We start from the raw sequence: 23,073 nt of genomic DNA, 5'->3' as shown, positions 1-23,073 counted from the left end.
AAGTGGAGTTTGCTTTCACAGAAAATGGTTTACCAACCAGGATCTTTCATAACTGCTTAAAAAGCAGATGCATTACAGAAGACAGGTTAAACTCTTTTATATCAGGTCTGTTACATCTGATGCATCATGCTTTAATTTGAATGGCAGAGCACTTGGATAAGGAGGCAAGAAGTCTTTTAAAAACCCCAGATTTGAAGTTGTATTTCTGTAATGAATAGTTGCACTCGTAGGACAGTTGGAAAAGCAGAAATTGTTTGACCTCTGACAGAATATTTAGCGAAAAAAACCCAAAACAAATTAGACATGGACCAATCAGAAACCTGTGGCCGAGGTGCAAAGTTTTGTCCAGCCTTTCTCATGAAAGACTAACGCCTGGGACCTTTTTGGTATGGAGCTTGCATAGCTGCACATTCTGAGGTCATAATCAGCCTCATATAATAACAGGTGTGCCCTACCAGAACATTCGGGGTAATTAAATATGGAAATAAACTATAATGATGCTGACCTATGTGATTATAACATGATCTGCTACTAATCATGCATCCCTATTTGTGGAGTGACAAATTAAGCTCCTTTTAGTATGCAGAGCTGTGCCTGCACTCCTTTGAATACAGGCTATGCTTTGCTGATATTTTTCATCTCTTTATGGCTTTTGCATTTCTCCTGCTTCTTTGCTCAGATTCTGGATTTAATGTTTGAAGTAAATCTCCACTTCTTCTCCACTAATTAATGGTTTACAAGATCTTTTGATGAAGAGCAGTACTTATTTCTAGACATGTTCTTTTGAAAAAAGTATTATGATGGATTGTGTTTTATAAAAACCTGTTTTTATTTGGCTTTACACTGTGTATCCTACTATTTTATCATGTTTCTCTCAAAACAGCTGCGCTTTGAAATTAATGACAGGGTTGCTGCTTTACTCATAATAAAAACATTTTATAAAAAGAGTTTGGCTTAATAACCTCACGTTTATATTAAAATGTTGCATTAGGTACACCCAGACACTACTGAGATAAAGTTACTGTCAGTGCTTTGTAATGTTTTAAGACTGTAAGAGTGTAAGAAATATTTTGCGATCAAAGACGGTCTTCCTTAGACAAAATGAGCACAATGCAAACAATACCTGTATTTTGTCTCTAGACTAATTGTTTCAATTTGTAAATGTATTCAATTCAGCAAAATAAAAACAGAAAAAGGAGGAATTTGGGCACCCTAAATACAAACGACCATGAAGTCATGTTAAGATTTAACCTGAAAAGTCTTTATTAAAGTTTTGGCATCAGTGATTGGTGAACAGTTCATCATTGCTATTGATTCATGAGAAATGGGCTGAACAAACTAAAGGTGTCACACATGGGACACAATTATTTAAGTAGACAGTAAACGACATTACGAGTTAGAACGGATAAATGGAGACAATTCCCCCATAGATTATACTTTATTTTTATTTCTGTGAAATAGATTTTTAAAATTTTTGGTGCTGTTCTACCGTTTTACAGGCAATTGTTTAGCTTGTAAGATGCAATAATCTGAGATAGTTTTTTCATCATTGCACAGCTTCTAGAACTGCCTTTTTTTCAGACAAAAAATACTCAGTGACCTGCAGACAGCCTTATTCAATTGAATCATGGTGTACTGTCCTTCAGCGCTGCTGGGTTTCTCCGTGGTCAGGCGTTGTTCAGCATGTAGCTTTATTGCATTTGTGTGGTCAGTGATTGAAAGGACTCTCAGTATCGGCGTCTTTCATTGCTCCAATTAGAGACAAATAGGGATTTCTGTCCCAGCTCAACTTGCAATAACTCTCAATTCAGAGGTTTTCCACTCAATCATTGTTCATGTATTTCTGCTGCTGGGTTGTATGTTTCCTTAACTGTGCTGAAGCAACCCTGTGGTCTTTTCTGAGCAGAGCACATAGAAAACTGACACCAAACTCAATGGGTTCGTGATGAATTTAGATGTCTTCATACTACACAGCAAATTAGGAGAGTTGCCATCAAACTGGGCAGGAGAAAATAGCTTTCCTTGGTTGTCTCTCCAAAGATCTTTAACATGAACATGGACGAACCTGTTCCCAAGGCTATGTTTTCATCCAGCCATATATATTTGTTTGTCCCTAATCAGCCCAGGGACGGTATGAGAAAACGATGAATATGACCACTGTAGCATTGATTTTTCAGTCTGACTTTTAAAGCATAGTTTGAACAAAGCTGGCTTTAATCACTTTAATGCATTGTTATAGCAACGTGCAAAACAAATGCTAGTCAGAGAACTACCTTGTGGTGATTTAATCAAGCTTTTGAATTTCATTATAACACTGAAAATATTTTACATATAGGCTGATGTGGATCAGCCTTCGTATTTCAATCAGAATTGCAGGAATTCAATTTTTTTGTTTAGCTAAATGCAGAGTTATACTGTCAGAAACGCCAAGTAAAAAACTTTCTTTTGTAAATCGTAATACATTGAATTAGTGCAGTAAATATCCAGTGAAGCTACTGAGGTAATAGCAAGGCTAGACTAGATTAGTTTTAATTAAACTTAAGGCTGAGTCCTTTTTTTTAATAATGGTAAAATGATTGTAATAGTGATTAATTTGTCCATATTTCTGTTATATCACTTATGACATAACTCTAGGACACATTATGTGCTACAATGTAGGATTTTTTGTATTTTCTGTTGTTAATTAGTCCATCCTTCAATCCATCCACGTTGTGTTAAGTGTGAATTTGCTTCAATTCATCATTGAACAATAAAGTTATAAAATGTTTGTCTCAACAGTTTTTTGTTTTCACCAACAGTGTTGCAACCAATAATGTAATAATGACCAATAAATGTAAAACCTGCCAATAACGTAATAACTCTGATCGTTTTTAAATACCGTACCATCTTTATTTATGAAATACTTTAACATAAACTGCTGTACATATACAAAATAACATAAAACAAAAGAAAACAGATCAATTAAAACAGACAACTTAAAATAGACAGGTTTTAAATAAAAAATGGTATAATAGAGCCAACCTCTCATGAGGTGCAAAACGCTTTAGCAAATAAATGCATTTTAAGAATATTTATAAATTCAAAGAGTGACGAGGCTTGTCTGACATGCAAAGGAAGATCATTCCTCATCTTTGGAGCAGACACAACGAAAGCACGGTCACCTCTAAGTTTACGTTTAGTGTTTGGCACATCAAGGAGCTGGTAAATGTAGTAATAATAACTTAGAATGTAATAATTTGACAATCATGTAATGTTTCAGCCAGCAATGTAACCATTTTGCCAATATTATAATAAGTTATTTTATTGGTGTAACAAAAGCATTTAAAATTGTAATAACAGTGTAATACATTTAGGTCACATAACCACTCTGCTCTTTCTGAATGTTACCTCTTTCCACTAACAATCTAACTACCAGGTGTACTTCAAAGTAATTGTTTAAATGGCATTTATCCATACATGAAATTACTTTCATATGTAATCCAATGAACAGTATTCTAAATAGATGGTTTGTGCAGCAGATACCCTTTTAAATTAAGTCAAGTATTTTTGAGTCATTATGATTATGGACTCCACCAAACCTAATTTTGCACAAAACTACCAAAACAAATCTTTGATATTCAGGAAATGCAGTCTTGTTTATATTTATCACATTATTGGCTACAGTTATCACAGTTACTTTTTTTTTATGTGCAAAACATTGAAAATGTTATAACTAGTCTCCAATAATGTGATAACCTATTGTCAAATGTTAACTGCCATAATAAATAAAAAAAATACCTTATTGCTATTTGAAAGGTATTAGGTTATTGGCTTTATTGGCTGCAACACAACACAACATTTCTGCTTTTAGATGGGGTTAAACAATAATGTTAAAGGGGATTAACGTGTTTGAGTTTGTTGTATTTTTGCAAGGTAATTCATCCACATTTTGTAACGTTTTGATGATGTCAAGTGTTGAGCCTCAATAAGACGCAATGCTGAAGCCTTTCAAGCCTTCATAAGGGGCCTGGTGTCCTACTAAGGACAGCAGAACATTTATGCTGGATGCTGTAGCTTCTGTCTCTCTTGTTTTCGTTCCGGCAGCCACCAGCACTCCTTTATGGTTTGGACAACCCACTCTCTCCTCGCTGCCTGTCCGACTTACCACCTGACGGGGTAAATGTACAAGTACATTGCCTGTGCTCTGTGTCACTGTGGTTGTGACTACTGTTTTAAACCATCCGTGTTTAGTTGTAATGCTGTTTACAAACTCCTGCTAGACTTAGTAAATCACCATCATCTCCGTGTACGACATGACCTTTTTACCAGTCCCATATTTAAGTGTTGGTAATCTTGTTTGTAGCAGACCTTCAGTGCATGTGGTCAGATTATATATATTTTTTAAGTTTCCTAACCTCTTGTGATGGTACAGTTTGCATCTTTATGTGCTTTTTTTTTCTTCTTTTTTCTTTGCATTTTCTGTGAATTTATGTATTTATTGGCCTTAAGTGTTCAAGAATGTTTGGTTTGATGTTACTTTGCAGATAATAGCAAATGTAAAGCATATTTCTCACTACCACACTGCCAGTATGACATTCTCCTCTTATGGTTTTTACTGCAGCGGCTAAAATAATAGATGTTGATTAGTATAGTTATATTTATTTTGATTTTGATGCATAAACTTAAGCAACATTTTAGAACCAACACAGTGGTGATTGCTCTAAGACTGCAAGGGAAGCTCAGCTTCCCCTAAAATGTCTAAAAATAAGTGATCAAATATATTGTTGTGTGTACATGTCATTGACTAAATATGTGCTACAACACGCTCAACTTTTGTTCAGAATCAGCTTCTTATCACAGGTAACGACGCGGCTTTCCTCTCACTCATTCCCGCAGCTTCACAGTGCTTTAAACAGTGAGTTCAATAGCAAAGCAAAAATGACGGGCTTTGTCCCGCCCATCGGACGCTCAGCGTCTCTGGGGGTTTATGGGGCAGTGGGCTGGCCTCGGCTGGCCCGGATGCTCAGCTTCTGCATGATGATTGGATGATCTGTCTGAGGATGAATCCCTATTAGATTGACAGCAAAATGAGCGAATCAGTGATCTTGAAATTGAGCTTCCCCTCCTTGAAAGACCTGCATCTGCCACTGAACCAACACCAGCTAAATTTAGTAGTAGTTTCCAAGTGCTTATTTCACCGAATATTTTCCGATTTTGTCGTTCTGCTTTTCTTAGAGTAAGACTTGAATAACTAGCTGATACTAACAGAATTAAATTAGTCAGGGCATTTGCTCAGGTGGTATAGTTTTAAAGTAGCTTTCCTATAATATTAGTGATTTGGGTCGCTCCTTGAGTTTTTCAGACTGTCTGTGGTTTTTGCAGCAGGAAATATTTTCAAACTGCTAAATTTGTCTTTGCTTTGTGGTGAAGATGTAGCAACCTTCTTTCAGCCAGCTGACCAGCAGGATGGAGCAACATAAGTAGGAAGGGCTCAGCTGGTGGGGTGGTGAGGGGTGGGTGATTTAATAGGTTAAAAATTTAGTCCTTTTCTGACATTTCAACTACTGAAGAAACGGTAAATATAAACTTGATGGCTTTGACAGTAACCCTCCTCGCATCTAAAATCTACTGGCGATTTCTTAAAGGCACAGGGAAGTTCTAGCAGTGTTTAAAATCCCTCTCTCAACTGCTCAGCCAGGCGAGGATTTTAAAAGGCTTCATTATATAAATAGTCCATTCAAAAAGCATTAGTCTTCTACATCTGACGAGCACTGCCTGCTCATAGGCCCATTTGAAGACTCGCATTTAAAACCCTGCTGAGCCAGACATTTGTGCTGAAGAATATTTGATCAAAACCAGGCCAATCAAACACTTTTTAAAACCACCGTGCAACATTCATTGACTAATCTGTTATCTCTATGTGCTCCTTGGGGGATAGTTGTAATAATTTAAGCCTGGTTTTCATTCACTATTTATACACATCCTGCTGTCATTAAAACTCAAATCTGTGTTTTAGCTATTAAATTAGCTGAAAATCTGCTTTAAAATACTTTATTTTTTTATTTTGCTAAAACATAAATGGGAAAGGCTGACTTGTTTGGGTTTTACTACAGATTAATTGTCGGTTCAAAATGCGCTTCGTTTTATTGTCTATATTATTTTCTGTATAAAATGTATGTAGTGTACAGGTCCTTCTCAAAATATTAGCATATTGTGATAAAGTTCATTATTTTCCATAATGTCATGATGAAAATTTAACATTCATATATTTTAGATTCATTGCACACTAACTGAAATATTTCAGGTCTTTTATTGTCTTAATACGGATGATTTTGGCATACAGCTCATGAAAACCCAAAATTCCTATCTCACAAAATTAGCATATCATTAAAAGGGTCTCTAAACGAACTATGAACCTAATCATCTGAATCAACGAGTTAACTCTAAACACCTGCAAAAGATTCCTGAGGCCTTTAAAACTCCCAGCCTGGTTCATCACTCAAAACCCCAATCATGGGTAAGACTGCCGACCTGACTGCTGTCCAGAAGGCCACTATTGACACCCTCAAGCAAGAGGGTAAGACACAGAAAGAAATTTCTGAACGAATAGGCTGTTCCCAGAGTGCTGTATCAAGGCACCTCAGTGGGAAGTCTGTGGGAAGGAAAAAGTGTGGCAGAAAACTTTACACAACGAGAAGAGGTGACCGGACCCTGAGGAAGATTGTGGAGAAGGGCCGATTCCAGACCTTGGGGGACCTGCGGAAGCAGTGGACTGAGTCTGGAGTAGAAACATCCAGAGCCACCGTGCACAGGTGTGTGCAGGAAATGGGCTACAGGTGCCGCATTCCCCAGGTCAAGCCACTTTTGAACCAGAAACAGCGGCAGAAGCGCCTGACCTGGGCTACAGAGAAGCAGCACTGGACTGTTGCTCAGTGGTCCAAAGTACTTTTTTCGGATGAAAGCAAATTCTGCATGTCATTCAGAAATCAAGGTGCCAGAGTCTGGAGGAAGACTGGGGAGAAGGAAATGCCAAAATGCCAGAAGTCCAGTGTCAAGTACCCACAGTCAGTGATGGTCTGGGGTGCCGTGTCAGCTGCTGGTGTTGGTCCACTGTGTTTTATCAAGGGCAGGGTCAATGCAGCTAGCTATCAGGAGATTTTGGAGCACTTCATGCTTCCATCTGCTGAAAAGCTTTATGGAGATGAAGATTTCATTTTTCAGCACGACCTGGCACCTGCTCACAGTGCCAAAATCACTGGTAAATGGTTTACTGACCATGGTATCACTGTGCTCAATTGGCCTGCCAACTCTCCTGACCTGAACCCCATAGAGAATCTGTGGGATATTGTGAAGAGAACGTTGAGAGACTCAAGACCCAACACTCTGGATGAGCTAAAGGTCGCTATCGAAGCATCCTGGGCCTCCATAAGACCTCTGCAGTGCCACAGGCTGATTGCCTCCATGCCACGCCGCATTGAAGCAGTCATTTCTGCAAAAGGATTCCCAACCAAGTATTGAGTGCATAACTGTACATGATTATTTGAAGGTTGACGTTTTTTGTATTAAAAACACTTTTCTTTTATTGGTCGGATGAAATATGCTAATTTTGTGAGATAGGAATTTTGGGTTTTCATGAGCTGTATGCCAAAATCATCTGTATTAAGACAATAAAAGACCTGAAATATTTCAGTTAGTGTGCAATGAATCTAAAATATATGAATGTTAAATTTTCATCATGACATTATGGAAAATAATGAACTTTATCACAATATGCTAATATTTTGAGAAGGACCTGTATATGGAGAGGGTATTTCCCTTGGGCACAGAGTGACATTTTTCACACATTTATTTTCTGTCGAGCAGGTAGACTTTTTGCACCTTGTTTCATCACATGTCGAGGTCCTACTGGTATCTTTATCCCTTTACATGCTTTTAGTTACACAGTCATGTGGATTATGAAAAACACTGCAATATTGTTGCTTTTAACCCGAAAGGCCTTTTACCAGCCAGCTTTGTTACAATGCCGAACCTCAGGATGGGAAAGCCGTTTTAAATCTTTTTCTGAATTTCTTTGGTTTGTCTCATTCTCGCCCTGAGACTTTAACAAAGGCACAATACCAACCAGTCACTACAAAACAGATGAGTGGTTTATCTAAACAGAACGCTTCATCACTCCTTAGTATTCAGCTTGAATCAGAAAAGACAGCAGTATGGTAGGTTTATCATTACGCCTCTCACAATTCCTTTTTTTTTCTTGCTGAATAAAATACTTTCATAGTCAGCTTTTGTTAAATAACGTACTTAAACACTGGATCAAACTGCTATGTTGCAAAAAAATATATACCAAGACAACTCAGAGATTCTAAGAGTTAAAGATCAAAGATTTATATCATGATGTTGAAGCTTTTAAAAAAAACAAAAACATACAATATTTATTTTTATTATCATCCATTGATTTAAGCAAGAATATAGAATAAACACCCGCCAAATTTAGTAGTTGATTTTAGGGATGCAACCTTTGGGGCTTTTTTAAAGTTGAAACATTGCTTTGGATTTAAAGGTCATTAATGGGAATCTACAGGAATAAACCAGGATCTGAAAAAATGAAGGTTGACCTTTTTAAAAGGGATTGTAAATATAGTTAAGGAAAATAGATATTTAAATATAAGCACAATCCTGACTAAAACAACCAGATTCATGCAGGTACACTTTACTGTGCTACTTCTCAGTCACGTACACATAACATACTTCCTTACTGCTGGGGTGTTGAGGCCACAACCCCTACATGCACTGCGTATTTCTCCACCACATAAACGGGTTCATTGAAGCTTGGATTACTGAGGGCACCTGGAGCACAAGACTGGTGTAGCTTGAGTCTGTCGACTACATAAAGCAAAGTTTCATATCATTGGGTAAATATATTTGATGTTTGTTGTTTAATATTTAACTTGGAAATATCACTTGTTTGTCTGGCCATGACAAAACAGTTTGTCTGGATGTTTAATTAAATTGAATTGCTTCCAATTTCCAGTTTCTTTCCTTTAAGTATCATTATGTTCTACATGGGAAGTTTCTAATTTGGAATATGTCCAGAATTTCCCATCTTAAGGAAGTGTCCGGAAGTCTTCTGTTGGGAGCGTGGCGTTACTCTATGCTCCAAACAGCTATAAACAATAAAAAAAAAAAAAACTACAGTGGCTACAGCAATCTGTGGCAGCTGTTTAAAAAATGCTTTAAAAAGTAGGAGTGTTACGAAGGACATTTTGTTTAGCTATTTTAAAAGTTACTTTTTACCGTGGTCCTGGAATCTAGCTCATTTCTAAAAAATAGTATCCAATAAAACCAGTAAAAATACAAAGATTGAAACAGGTAATATCGCACATCACTGTAAACCAGTCTGTTCCGTTTTGAAAGACGCTTATGGAAATTAAATAATGCTGAGCTTCCTCTGGTCATGGAGCAAAATAAAGTGGCTTTTACATTTGTTTTGAGTTTCTGCCAATGTTGGAGAAAACTGTCGAAATCAAGCGTTGGGCCAACAAATGCTGCGAGAAAGAAAGCTTGTTTTTTTTTCTTTTTTTTTTAGGGTCTTTTCTAAAAATATTACAGGTCTCTGGAGAGATTCGTAGCCGGAAAACATTTTGCCACGACAAATTCCCTCGGTTGGTGTCGCTGACAGTGATGCAGGGTGCTGTCCCATAAATGTTGAAGTCAGTTGGCTTGGGCAAACGGGTTGCATCATTTTCTATCTTGTGAAACTGGGTGTTTGGTTTGCCAGAACCCTTTCCATCAGAGTGGAAGTGTTTAATAGACAGAGAAAGGGGATCTCTCAGAACAGCTTTTGATTTGAACTGAATTTTCTTCACTCAGAAAGGAGTTTTAAGGATGGGAGCTAAACTGAACAAATCCGAGGTTCAGCTTGTTTTAATTTGTAACTCATCAGAAGCTTTTTGTAGTTTATCGCCTCATCCAAGGACACTGATGGATTGAGGGGGAGGTTGAGATGAAAACACTTGAATGGAAGGCATCAAAAAACGGGACCTGTTTATTCTACAGTCAAGAGTCGCATTATATTTTATTATAATCCAGGAAATCCTTTTTTTCCAACTTTTTTTAAGAGTTTAAAGTTTAAAACCCTCTTATTTTTTCTGTTGTTTTCCAGATCCCTCGTGGAGGACGACGACGCGCACATGAAAGTCGCTCTGGGTTATGGTGAAATGGGCATCCCTGCTCACCTTCAGGCATCGAAGACTGGAAACACTCGATTTTTCACTAGCAATACGCACAGCTCTGTGGTTCTTCAGGTGAGATCATACACTGCTTTATGAAAAAAGTTGTGCCGATTAGTGATCAGTGTTTTTTGTTCCCCCTTTTACATTATTAACCCTATGGGTATGCCTTAATGCTGCAGGGTTTGCTGTTAAGAAATAAGTAACAAAGAGGTATACTCACTTATTGTGCCAGCAGTTTAGACATTTATGGCTGTGTGTTGAGGTATTTAGAGAGGGCAGCACATTTACACTTTTGTACAAGCAGCACACTAACTTTTTATCAAAGTGTCATCTATTCAGTGTTGTTCAGTGAAAAGATATATAAAATATTTACAGAAATGTGGGATCATTGTTTTTCTAGCCTATCTTACATCCTGATCCCGCAAAGATGTACCCACCAATTATAGCTGTTTGTGTTGTTTTAACACTGTCAGTTTTTTTTCAGGCTATTTGTACAAACTACCAAAACCCTTAATTTATTTGATATAGTAGGTAGAAAAATGAGGTCTGCATAAATGCGTGCAGTGTTAATAATTCAACTGTAGAGACTACAGAAATGGTGATTTTATTTCTGTCAGCAGGAGCTTTGGTTAGCACGTGATCTTAGTCTGTTATTGACCCAGCTGAGGAGTCACTGGAAGAGGGGGGATATAAAGCCGCCACTTAATTTAGGTCCCCTAAGCTGAAGCCAGAAACACTTCCTGCTCGTATAACTCTCACCTTCCGTCCCGTTTGGATTCAGGGATTTGATCAGCTGAGAATAGAAGGTTTGCTGTGTGACGTGACGCTGGTTGCTGGGGACGGCGATGAAGCTTTCCCCGTTCACCGTGCAATGATGGCCTCATCCTCTGACTACTTCAAAGCTATGTTTACAGGTGGGTGTGCAAAACCCTTTCTCTGACCAGAGCATATGCTCATCAGAGGGCAGCCGTAGCATAAATTAAACAGGTGCACTTCATGTATGTATGTTTGGTTCTTTGATGTTCTTTATGTATTAGTCATTAGTTTGCATTGATTTTTTTTCCCTCCATACAGTAAAGAAATATGTTTGGGTTTTAGTATTATTTTCTACTTATTAGCAGACAATTCAGCAACATAGGAACATTGAAAACCTTTAAACACATAGTGTGTTTTGGTTGCCTACCATACTCTTGGTTTACCACTGACTGACAGGAATGCCTGCATTCAAGCTGAGCATGAAACCCGGAAAAACTGACAAATGAATGTAAACAATGGAAATGCAGACAAGTTGTTGCTCGCAGGGGTGCACACTAAGGTTTATTAGAGGGATGGTTTAGAATTTGTCAGTGTGAGATTCTGTGAAAATATCAGCAATAGTTCCCTTCCATGTTGTCTATCATTTTGCAGTAAGTTTGTAGATAAGTCAATTCAATAAAATACAGTTTATTTATATAGTGCCAGCCAGTTCACAACAAATGTCATCTCAATGCACTTTACAAGACTGACAGCTCCTATTTATAGACATAAATATTCAATCATATCAGTCCAATCATATTGACGGATTCAAAGGCAGTTGCATGCATTGCAGATGTATGTAACCACATTTGCAATTGATCCTAGTTATAATACAAAGCAGTCAAGCTCAGCTGTTAAAGATTTCTATTTAAGCAAAACCAGCCGATTGCATCAAGTACGGACTTTGGAGAAATCCCCAGCATTGTACCTATTAAGACAGTGTCTCGCCCACGGCCAAAATTGAATAGATTAAAAAATTATCTAAAAGGAGGAAATCATGAAAATCTCATAAAAATAAACATGACTCAGACTAAAAAGAAAAACAAAACAATTAAATGTGGTTTACTGAACATAAGATCTCTCTCTTCAAAGACTTTGCTAGTTAATGACCTGATTTGTGACAATCTGATTGATTTATTTTGCCTATTTTGCCTGGCTGCAGCAAGAGGATTATGTTACTATAAATGAGTCAACTCCTACTAATTATTAAAATTTTCACATTCCTCGAACTACTGGGCGAGGAGGAGGAGTAGCAACCATCTTTCAGTCCGATCTATTGATTAGTCCCAGACCAATTAATAGCTACAACTCTTTTGAATATTTAAACCTTAGTTTTCCTCATCCAAATTGCAAAGCACTAAAACCACTTCTGTTTGTTGTTTTGTACCGTCCACCAGGCCCTTACTCTCAATTTTTAGATCAGTTTTCAGACCTTTTATCTGATTTTAGTGTTAAATACAGATAAGGTTATTGTAGTGGGGGGTTTTAACATTCATGTTGACGCTGAAAGTGATAGACTAAATATAGCCTTTAATGCTATCTTAGACTCAATTGGCTTTGCTCAAAACATTAACAAACCTACCCACATTTGTCTTCATTCTCTGGACCTAGTGCTGACATATGGCATTGAGTGTAAAGACATAATATTTCTCATAACCCTGTCCTGTCTGACCATTTTTTTAAAACCTTTGAGTTTAATTTAACCGAGTACTCCACAGCTGAAAGAAAATTTCATTATAGTAGATCATTATCAGACAATGCTGTAACAACCTTTAAAGAATCTGTTCCACTTTTGATTTCCTCATTATCACAGAAAAGCACAGTGGAGGGCAATAATTTTGTTTCTTCCCCTTCACAAATTGATTCTCTTGTTTATAGTGTTACTTCATCATTGCGTGATGCATTAGACAATGCAGCCCCTTTGAAAAAGAAAGTAATCATTCATAGGAGGCTAGCTCCCTGGTTTAATTCAGAGCTGTGTACTTTAAAGCACAATGTTAGAAAATTGGAGAGAAAATGGCGCTCTACACACCTAGAGGATTCCTACTTAATCTGGAAAAATAGCCTACTGTTGTATAAAAAGACACTTCACCAAGCCAGAACAGCTTATTTCTCATCATTAATAGAAGAGAATAGGAATAATCCTAGGTTTCTCTTTAGTACAGTTGCTAAACTTACACAGAAGCATAGCTCTGTTGAGCCATCCATTCCCTTAGCTCTCAGCAGTCATGACTTTATAGGATTCTTCTTAAACAAAACTGATTCTATTAAAAATAAAATCATTGACATACTCCCAAAGATGATTACTTCATCCTCAGCAAGTGAGACAACACTGGACGTAACTGTAGAACCTGATCTGTGTTTGGACTGTTTTGATCCTGTGGAGCTTCCTGAGTTATCAGAAATATTAGCTTCATCTAAACCTTCAACTTGTATGTTAGACCCAATCCCAACCATATTATTTAAGGAAGTGTTCCCTCTGATTACCAGTCCCATTTTAGATATGATTAATCTATCTTTAGTAAATGGATATGTAACACAAGTTTTAAGGTAGCTGTAATTAAACCTTTACTTAAGAAACCTTCGCATGATCGAGATGACTTGAAAAATTACAGACCTATATCCAATCTTCCATTCTTATCTAAAATTCTTGAGAAAATAGTTGCTAATGAAATGTGTGAGCATTTACACAGCAATGACCTGTTTGAAGAGTTTCAGTCAGGCTTCAGAGCTCATCATAGCACTGAAACAGCTTTGCTGAAAGTCACTAATGATATTCTTATGGCCTCAGATAATGGACTTGTGTCTGTTCTTGTCCTGTTAGATCTCAGTGCTGCATTTGATACAGTCGATCACAATATTCTCTTAGAAAGGCTAGAATATGCTGTAAGGATCAGGGGAACAGTGCTAGGCTGGTTTAAATCTCATCTGTTTGACAGATTCCACTTTGTTCATGTAAATGATAAATCTTTAAACTTCAGGGTTAATTGTGGAGTACCACAGGGTTCAGTACTTGGGCCAATTCTCTTTACTATATACAGGTCCTTCTCAAAATATTAGCATATTGTGATAAAGTTCATTATTTTCCATAATGTAATGATGGAAATTTAACATTCATATATTTTAGATTCATTGCACACTAACTGAAATATTTCAGGTCTTTTATTGTCTTAATACGGATGATTGTGGCATACAGCTCATGAAAACCCAAAATTCCTATCTCACAAAATTAGCATATTTCATCCGATCCATAAAAGAAAAGTGTTTTTAATACAAAAAACGTCAACCTTCAAATAATCATGTACAGTTATGCACTCAATACTTGGTCAGGAATCCTTTGGCAGAAATGACCGCTTCAATGTGGCGTGGCATGGAGGCAATCAGCCTGTGGCACTGTTGAGGTCTTATGGAGGCCCAGGATGCTTCGAAAGCGGCCTTTAGCTCATCCAGAGTGTTGGGTCTTGAGTCTCTCAACGTTCTCTTCACAATATCCCACAGATTCTCTAAGGGGTTCAGGTCAGGAGAGTTGGCAAGCCAATTGAGCACAGTGATACCATGGTCAGTAAACCATTTACCAGTGGTTTTGGCACTGTGAGAAGGTGCCAGGTCGTGCTGGAAAATGACATCTTCATCTCCATAAAGCTTTTCAGCAGATGACCCTGCCCTTGATAAAACACAGTGGACCAACACCAGCAGCTGACACGGCACCCCAGACCATCACTGACTGTGGGTACTTGACACTGGACTTCTGGCATTTTGGCATTTCCTTCTCCCTAGTCTTCCTCCAGACTCTGGCACCTTGATTTCCGGATGACATGCAGAATTTGCTTTCATCCGAAAAAAGTACTTTGGACCACTGAGCAACAGTCCAGTGCTGCTTCTCTGTAGCCCAGGTCTGGGGAATGCGGCACCCGTAGCCCATTTCCTGCACACGCCTGTGCACGGTGGCTCTGGATGTTTCTACTCCAGACTCAGTCCACTTTTTCTGCAGGTCCCCCAAGGTCTGGAATCGGCCCTTCTCCACAATCTTCCTCAGGGTCCGGTCACCTCTTCTCATTGTGCAGCGTTTTCTGCCACACGTTTTCCTTCCCACAGACTTCCCACTGAGGTGCCTTGATACAGCACTCTGGGAACAGCCTATTCGTTCAGAAATTTCTTTCTGTGTCTTACCCTCTTGCTTGAGGGTGTCAATAGTGGCCTTCTGGACAGCAGTCAGGTCGGCAGTCTTACCCATGATTGGGGTTTTGAGTGATGAACCAGGCTGGGAGTTTTAAAGGCCTCAGGAATCTTTTGCAGGTGTTTAGAGTTAACTCGTTGATTCAGATGATTAGGTTCATAGCTCGTTTAGAGACCCTTTTAATGATATGCTAATTTTGTGAGATAGGAATTTTGGGTTTTCATGAGCTGTATGCCAAAATCATCCGTATTAAGACAATAAAAGACCTGAAATATTTCAGTTAGTGTGCAATGAATCTAAAATATATGAATGTTAAATTTCCATCATTACATTATGGAAAATAATGAACTTTATCACAATATGCTAATATTTTGAGAAGGAACTGTATATGCTTCCAATAGGTAAAATTATCAGGCAGCATGGGATAAATTTTCACTGTTATGCTGATGATACTCAGCCTTAATTATCCATAAATCTTGATGTGCCCAACCTGTTAGATAGACTACAAGCATGTCTTGAAGATATAAAAACTGGGATGACTTTAGATTTTCTGCTTCTAAATTCAGACAATACAGAAGTTGACGTTTTTGGACCGGAGTCTTTAAAAAAGAAACTGCTTAGTCAGAATCAGAATCGGCTTTATTGCCAAGTTTGTACATACAAACAAGGAATTTGACTCCGGTACACTTTGCTCTTTGGTTTTGTTTTTGCATTACAGAATATACATATTTACAATGTACAATATACACATATATAAATAAAAAGGTGCATTTACAACATCTGTATGCTGTTGTTTTGTACTCTATTTAAGTCAATCACTTAACCTGGATGGCATTAAATTGACCTCCAGTAATAAAGTAAAAAACCTTGGTGTTATTTTTGACCAGGACATGTCATTTAAATCCCATATTAAACAGGTTTCTAGGATTTGCTTCTTTCACCTCCGGAACATTGCCAAAATTAGAAATATCCTATCCAGGAGTGACACTGAAAAACCAGTCCATGCATTTGTTAAATCAAGGCTGGACAATTGTAATTCGTTACTATCAGGATGTCCACAAAATGCAGTTAAAAGCCTTCAGCTGATTCAAAATGCTGCAACAAGAGTTCTGAAGAAAATTAAAAAGAGAGATCATATTTCCCATACTTTAGCTTCCCTTCATTGACTCCCAGTTAAATCCAGAATAGAATTTAAAATTCTCCTCCTCACATATAAAGCCCTTAATGATCTAGCTCCATCATACATCAGAGATCTGATTGTTCCATATGTTCCTAACAGGGCACTTCGTTCTCAGACTGCAGGTTTACTGGTGGTTCCTAGAGTCTCTAGAAGTAGAATGGGAGGCAGGTCCTTTAGTTATCAGGCTCCTCTCCTGTGGAACCAGCTTCCAGTTTTAGTCCGTGAGGCAGACACCCTGTCTACTTTTAAGGCTAGGCTTAAAACTTTCCTTTTTGATAAAGCTTATAGTTAGAGTGGCTTAGGTTATCCTGAGCTATCTCTGTAGTTATGCTGCTATAGGCTTAGACTGCTGGAGGACCACTTAGTGAAAGTGGTCCTCCAGCAGTCCTCTTTGCTACATTCTCACACTACTCTCCAATTTTGCATTATTTGCTGTTATTTCATCTTTTTACCTTGTTCTCTCTTTTCTCTTCCTAGAAGCTACACCTGGCTTGACTCTGTATCTACCTGTGACACCTTTCTGGAGAGGGGCATCGTCCAAGCTTCTGCTGACAACAACTTAATGCTCACCCTCTACCGATGATCCACATGGCCCTGTCTTTTAGTGTTTAACCCTTTCTCTCTCCTAGACATGGCTACTGACTGAGCTTCTACTGTGACTAACTATATGTTCTCTCTTTCAGACTCTAACCTTGAAAACTGGATCAGAGTTTATCTGTTCTTTCTTTCTAGGTGAAACGACTAAAGGAGCTACATCCACTAACATTTACTTTTTCTGCCCATAGAAAGTACTCCTGGATCAGTGCTTCTTTGTTCTCTTTGTGTCTCTGCTCTGTTCTCTCAAACCCCTAGTCGGTCTTGGCAGATGGCCGCTCACACTGAACCTGGTTCCGCTGGAGGTTTCTTCCTGTTAAAAGGGAGTTTTTCCTCTCCACTGTCGCTACATGCATGCTCAGTATGAGGGATTGCTGCAAAGTCAACGCCAGTGACTGTCCACTGTCTCTACATGCTCATCCAGGAGGAGTGAATGCTACAGGTCACTGACTGGATGCATTTGGCTGGGTTTCCTTAGATAGAAAAACGTTTTATCCAATTTGAATAAAAAGCTAACTCCGACTGCACTGTTCAATGGTTAGGATTAATTGGAATGTATGTATCTGACTTTTGTGAAGTGCCTTGAGACAACATGTGTTATCAATTGGCACTATATAAATAAACTGAATTGAATTGAATTATCCCACGGATATGAAAGTTTTCAGTTTGGGTTATGATTAAATTCTTGTAATAAAAAAGAACAAAATCCAAACTATCCCTTGAAGAAGTCAGCTATTCATTTGTGCACGTTTTCTAAAGAAGAAATCCAAAAAGTACTTGAGCTATTCAGTGTACAGGAATCAGTGACTCAAAACAACGAGAGCCCTTATATAGCAATACATGTCTTCTGATTTACTTCAGTCATCTTTTCATTTGCTTATTTGTACATATTTCTGTTTACTTTTAGTATTTAGTCAACAAGTAAACCCAACACAGAGCGGTGCCCCTCATGTAACATTATGTGGGGATCTGCAGCCTTCTGTTCTCTCTACCTTGCCTGAATTGAAGCGTGTTGCGCTGGTTCCATATCTATGTATACCTTCTATAGCTTGATCTATATGTGTCTGTATAGCTTCACACATTTGTGGGTGGTGGCAAAACTTCAAGCTGCGTTACCAAGGAAAAGTCTGATCCACAGAGAACTCTGCTGTAGGGCTGAAAAACGCTGGAGAAATCTGACATTGCAATATTAAACAGTAATATTGCAATAACAATAAAGATTGCATGAAACTCGCACCATCTCCTCAGATTTGTTTCTTTTCGTCACCATGTCCACGCCACCCACCTTAAGCACTTGCTCAAATTGATCAGATTTGGGCATAAAAGACAGTGAAAGTCAAGCAGAATTAAATGCATCGCACCTGATATTAATATAACCACCGAAATATTGCACCCAAGCATTTTTTGCAATTGTGATATTGCATATATTGAGATGACTACTGGGTTAGATATATTGTGCTGCTCTACTCTGCAGTCTAATTTACTTATCTTTAAAGCTTCAGGGAACACTAAGGATAAATCCAATCTTCTTAGCAACACAGACCCTTTGTTCGTGCTGCTTGTCAGGAACCACATTGAAATAGGGGGTCACTATCGCTTTCTCAAATGATTAAACAGTCTGAAGCTCACCATTTGGTGCTTGATTATAAAGTCCCAGATGGTTAATGATAATGTAATAAAATGTCTGAATACAATATTTTATCTGCTTGCTGTCCGCACCTTAAGGGCACTTACGATTAGTTTCTCACACTATCTGTAAAAAGCAATGGAGTACGAATGTAATATTTTAAGTCTTTTCCTTATGCAGATCTCACTGTTGTCTATAGTAGCTTCTCTGCCAAGCCATACATTGTATCAGGTCATTTTTGATTTTACATTAAAGCTGTACTCAATTTCAGATATAAACATTTAAGTAAAACATATTTTGATTGGATATTTCAGTTTGCTCTTTAAATTATATTTCCCAATTATAGCTTTTCACCACCATAATAATTTAGATTAGTTCATATTCTAGAATTGAAGAAACTGTTATTTATTTAGGTTTGAGATTTTGATGGGCCAGTGAGGTGGTCACATGGTGGGGCAGATGTAAATTTGGGACAACACACCAAAACCCAAACTATAACAGAAGTTCTGAAGTTTTATTATGTTGTCATAATTTGTCGGGGGGCAAGGCCAAGTTGAGTGATGGAGATCTAAAATTGTCATGCTTTGAAAGACCAGTTTAAATATTTGTATTTCCATTGAGGCCTTTGATATAAAATCATCACTAGATGTTTGCAACAACACAAGTCATTCACACATGCAAAGAAATCAACAGAAACTGGTCACACATATTGTTCAGGAAAGATTTTGAGACATTTTTCCACACAAACTGTCTTCGAATATTGACGGTTCTGGGGGTCCTTTATGGTAAAATGAGGATCTTTCCATTTCACAATTACGGCTCCAGCGCCGCTCACTGGAATATTCAGAAGTTTCCAAGTGCAGGTCCATTAGTAGGTTTTGCAACAGTAGAAATTTTATGTGAAGATCTCTTTTGCTTTTACTAATTGTACCACTCTGTGCAGTACTTTGGCAGTGAGAAACCTTTTATGGACCATCAGTTAATATTAAACCAGATAATATTAATTAGCACATTGCAGCAGGAATGTTTCCTACACACTGATCAATTTCTACGGGTTATTTTGGATTTCTATGGCTTTTTGCACAGCATTTTCTTCATGATTAAGTATTTTCTACTTATTACCTGTGTCATTCCAGTTTTTTACTCATAACTTCATTTCATGGCTAACTTGCTGCTGACATCCTGTCAGAATTTCATGGCTACGCCCCAATCAGAAATGTTTAAATTGAGAAAACTGTGGATGTGTTTGATGCTTATTTCACCTGCTGCATCGTGCTACTTACCCATACACTCCTGGGTAGAGGATTTAGGATCTATGATGACAAAAATCTATAATTAAAAGAGCTTGTCTTAGTATGTGTGTGTTGAAAATCTGCTTGGATTGAGGTGTCTCTGATCTCTAATTATGAGTCGAACCACATGTAATCATAAGTTGTTTTCTTTTGTTTTGTTATTTTTCTCCCACTCTCCCCTGATGCAGGTGGAATGAAAGAACAGGACTTAATGTGCATCAAGCTTCATGGAGTAAACCGAATAGGCCTCAAGAAGATCATCGACTTTATCTACACAGCAAAGTTGTCACTCAACATGGAGAATCTGCAAGACACACTTGAGGCGGCCAGTTTCTTACAAATACTTCCTGTGTTGGACTTCTGCAAAGTTTTTCTCATTTCTGGGGTAAGGAGATGACAAAGGAGCAGCTGCATGTAAAAACTTAGAGCTTGTTGCTAATAACTTTAGAGAGCACTGCCGTAAAGAGCTTTGGGAGCTTATTTTGAAAAGTGTTTTGAATTTGTAGTCAATATATAAAGTTAGGGACTGTATGGAAGCCATGAAAATGGGAATGAATACTGAAGAATGCGTTGGTGACTAACCACAGGCTATTTAAAAAGTGTAAGTACAATACCTTGCAAAAGTATTTATACGTCTTGATACTTTTCACCATTTTGTCTCGTCACCCCTACCAACGTCAGTGTATTCAACCTAGATTTATAGTGATAGTAATGTCAGGTAGTAATGTTTATTGTGAATGGAAGGAAAATGAAACACGGTTTTAAAAAGTTTCGTAAAGTGTAGCACTCCCTCCTGAGGCAGTACTCTGTTTGGCCACTGTTTTTTATTTTTGCTAGATTTACAGCTGTAAGTTGTCTGGGGAATATTTGTACCAGCTCTTTACATCCAGAAATGGATTTTTGTCACATTGACAATCACATTTTGCCACATGTCTTTATTTAGATTTATGTCTGGACTTTGACTAGGCCATTGTCACATGAATTTGAAATTGTAGCTCTTGCTATATGCTAAGGATTGTTGCCCTTTTGTAAGGTGACCTTCCACCCAGGTTGCTGCCTCCAACAGGTTTTGTTCCAGGAATGCCCTGTTTATTTAGCTCCATCCATCTTCCTTTAACTCCAACTGGCTGCCCTGTGCTCGATGAAGAAAAGGATCTCCACTGCATAATGCTGCCACCACCATGTTTCACTGTTAGGTGATGGATTGAACAATACTCCATGAGATGTTTAAAGCTTGGGATACTGTTTAAATACCACACCCTGCTTTAAACTTCACCACAACGTTCTCCCTGAGCTGTCTGCTGTGTGGCTTGGTCTTTATGATGCTGTTTGTTTACTAATGTTCTGAGGCCCTCACATAACAGCTGAATTAATACTGAGATTAAATTAAACTGATTAAAATTATTTGCAGTGCAGATGGTGGCCCAAAATTCCATTTAGGAAAGAAAAGGAGGCTAAATACATATGCATGTCATACTTTTCAAACTCAAAAAAAACAGAGGTTTGTGGTTGTAATGTGACAAAATAAGTGGTACTCCTATTGCTACTCCTTTTGCAGGTTTCACTCGACAACTGCGTTGAAGTGGGGCGAATTGCCAACACATACAACCTGACGGAGGTGGACAAATACGTCAACAACTTCATCCTGAAGAACTTCCCCTCTTTACTGGGCACCGGAGAGTTCGTCAAGCTCCCGTTTGAACGGCTGGCCTTTGTGCTGTCCAGTAACAGCTTGAAACACTGCACTGAGTTAGACTTGTTCAAGGCTGCGTGCCGCTGGTTGCGCTACGAGGACGGCCGAATGGAATATGCAGCAAAGCTCATGAAGAACATCCGCTTTCCCCTCATGAACCCCCAGGAGCTCATTAATCACGTACAAACAGTGGATTTTATGCGTACAGACAACACTTGCGTCAACCTACTTCTGGAAGCTAGCAATTACCAAATGATGCCCTACATGCAGCCAGTAATGCAATCTGAACGGACAGCCATTCGCTCGGACAGCGCCCACCTGGTCACCCTGGGTGGTGTTCTGCGTCAGCAGCTGGTCGTGAGCAAGGAGCTGCGGCTCTTTGACGAGAAAGCTCATGAGTGGAAGGCGCTTGCTCCCATGGACGCACCTCGCTACCAGCACGGTATCGCAGTCATCGGCAACTTTCTTTATGTTGTGGGTGGCCAAAGCAACTATGACACCAAAGGCAAAACGGCAGTGGACACTGTGTTTCGGTACGACCCTCGCTACAACAAATGGATTCAGGTGGCGTGCCTTAATGAGAAACGTACCTTCTTCCACCTCAGTGCACTCAAAGGACACCTCTATGCTGTTGGTGGAAGAAATGCAGCTGGGGAGCTTGGTAAGTTCATAGTTGACCTTTTGTGCCCTTTTAAATCAAGCAAATTATTTCTGTTGGTGACGCCATAAGTAACTCTGATTTTTGTTTAGTGCCGGATCATGAAATAAATATAATAAACTCTAAATATGTTGGCTGCTGGTAACAGTACTCATTGGATCTAAAATATTAAACCAGACTTGCCAGTCTGAGGACAGAAACTGTATATCATCTCTCTGTAAATTATCCTTTAGAAGAGCAAAAACTGAAAAATGCTAAAGTTGTTGTATTTTACTGTATTTTTTTGTCTGATCATGTTAATTCAAGGCTTAATCCTTGAGAACAGCAGTCTGTCCTTCATAGATCGCATCTTTCCCTTTGACTTCAGGGGTGCGATTAGGAAATTGTTTTGCGATATTAAGCTTCCAACACTCTTTGTGACCTTTAGCATCTCGGGCACGATCATCTGTGTTGGATGTCAGCATCTGCTGCAGTGAGACTTCACCCAACAGGCTGAATATAATATTGGCATTCAAAGGATGTAGTCATGATAATTAGAAATGCTAACTGGCAAATAGTACTTTCCAAACAGTCCTTTAATATTATTAATGTGCACACAGATATTGTGATATTTACATGTTGTAGAGCCCTAACTTAGTTGGCCATATTATGTTTAAGAATCTTCCTCGGTCCACCGTGGGCCGGTACAAAATATCAATACTGTAAGACTGCTTAAAATCAACAGCAGATACCTTTAAGTTGTAAGAATTATCATTCTTTAAAGTGCTGGTTTAACATGATGCATAAGAAAACTGCATGTGATCTAGGATAATTGTCACAAATGTCCTCCCAATCTGCTGCAATCAA

General features: G+C 38.4%; 1 protein-coding gene across 4 annotated transcripts in view; it reads left to right on the top strand.

The window, feature by feature from the left end:
- Positions 1 to 23,073, top strand: part of klhl13 (kelch-like family member 13) — a 49,444-nt gene that overhangs the window by 15,993 nt on the left and 10,378 nt on the right. For 2 of the 4 annotated variants that reach the window (XM_047379405.1, XM_047379404.1), the window contains 5 exons: positions 4,084 to 4,155; positions 10,142 to 10,283; positions 10,993 to 11,125; positions 20,065 to 20,261; positions 21,435 to 22,230. In XM_047379405.1, the coding sequence (XP_047235361.1) occupies positions 4,084 to 4,155; positions 10,142 to 10,283; positions 10,993 to 11,125; positions 20,065 to 20,261; positions 21,435 to 22,230 (1,340 nt within the window). The remainder of the gene's footprint in view (positions 1 to 4,083; positions 4,156 to 10,141; positions 10,284 to 10,992; positions 11,126 to 20,064; positions 20,262 to 21,434; positions 22,231 to 23,073) is intronic. The other 2 variants (XM_047379408.1, XM_047379406.1) reach the window with 1 other exon arrangement.

This window comes from Girardinichthys multiradiatus, chromosome 11 (assembly GCF_021462225.1).
Source record: "Girardinichthys multiradiatus isolate DD_20200921_A chromosome 11, DD_fGirMul_XY1, whole genome shotgun sequence".
Lineage (NCBI taxonomy): Eukaryota > Metazoa > Chordata > Actinopteri > Cyprinodontiformes > Goodeidae > Girardinichthys > Girardinichthys multiradiatus.
This window is presented reverse-complemented; position numbering and strand designations above follow the sequence as displayed.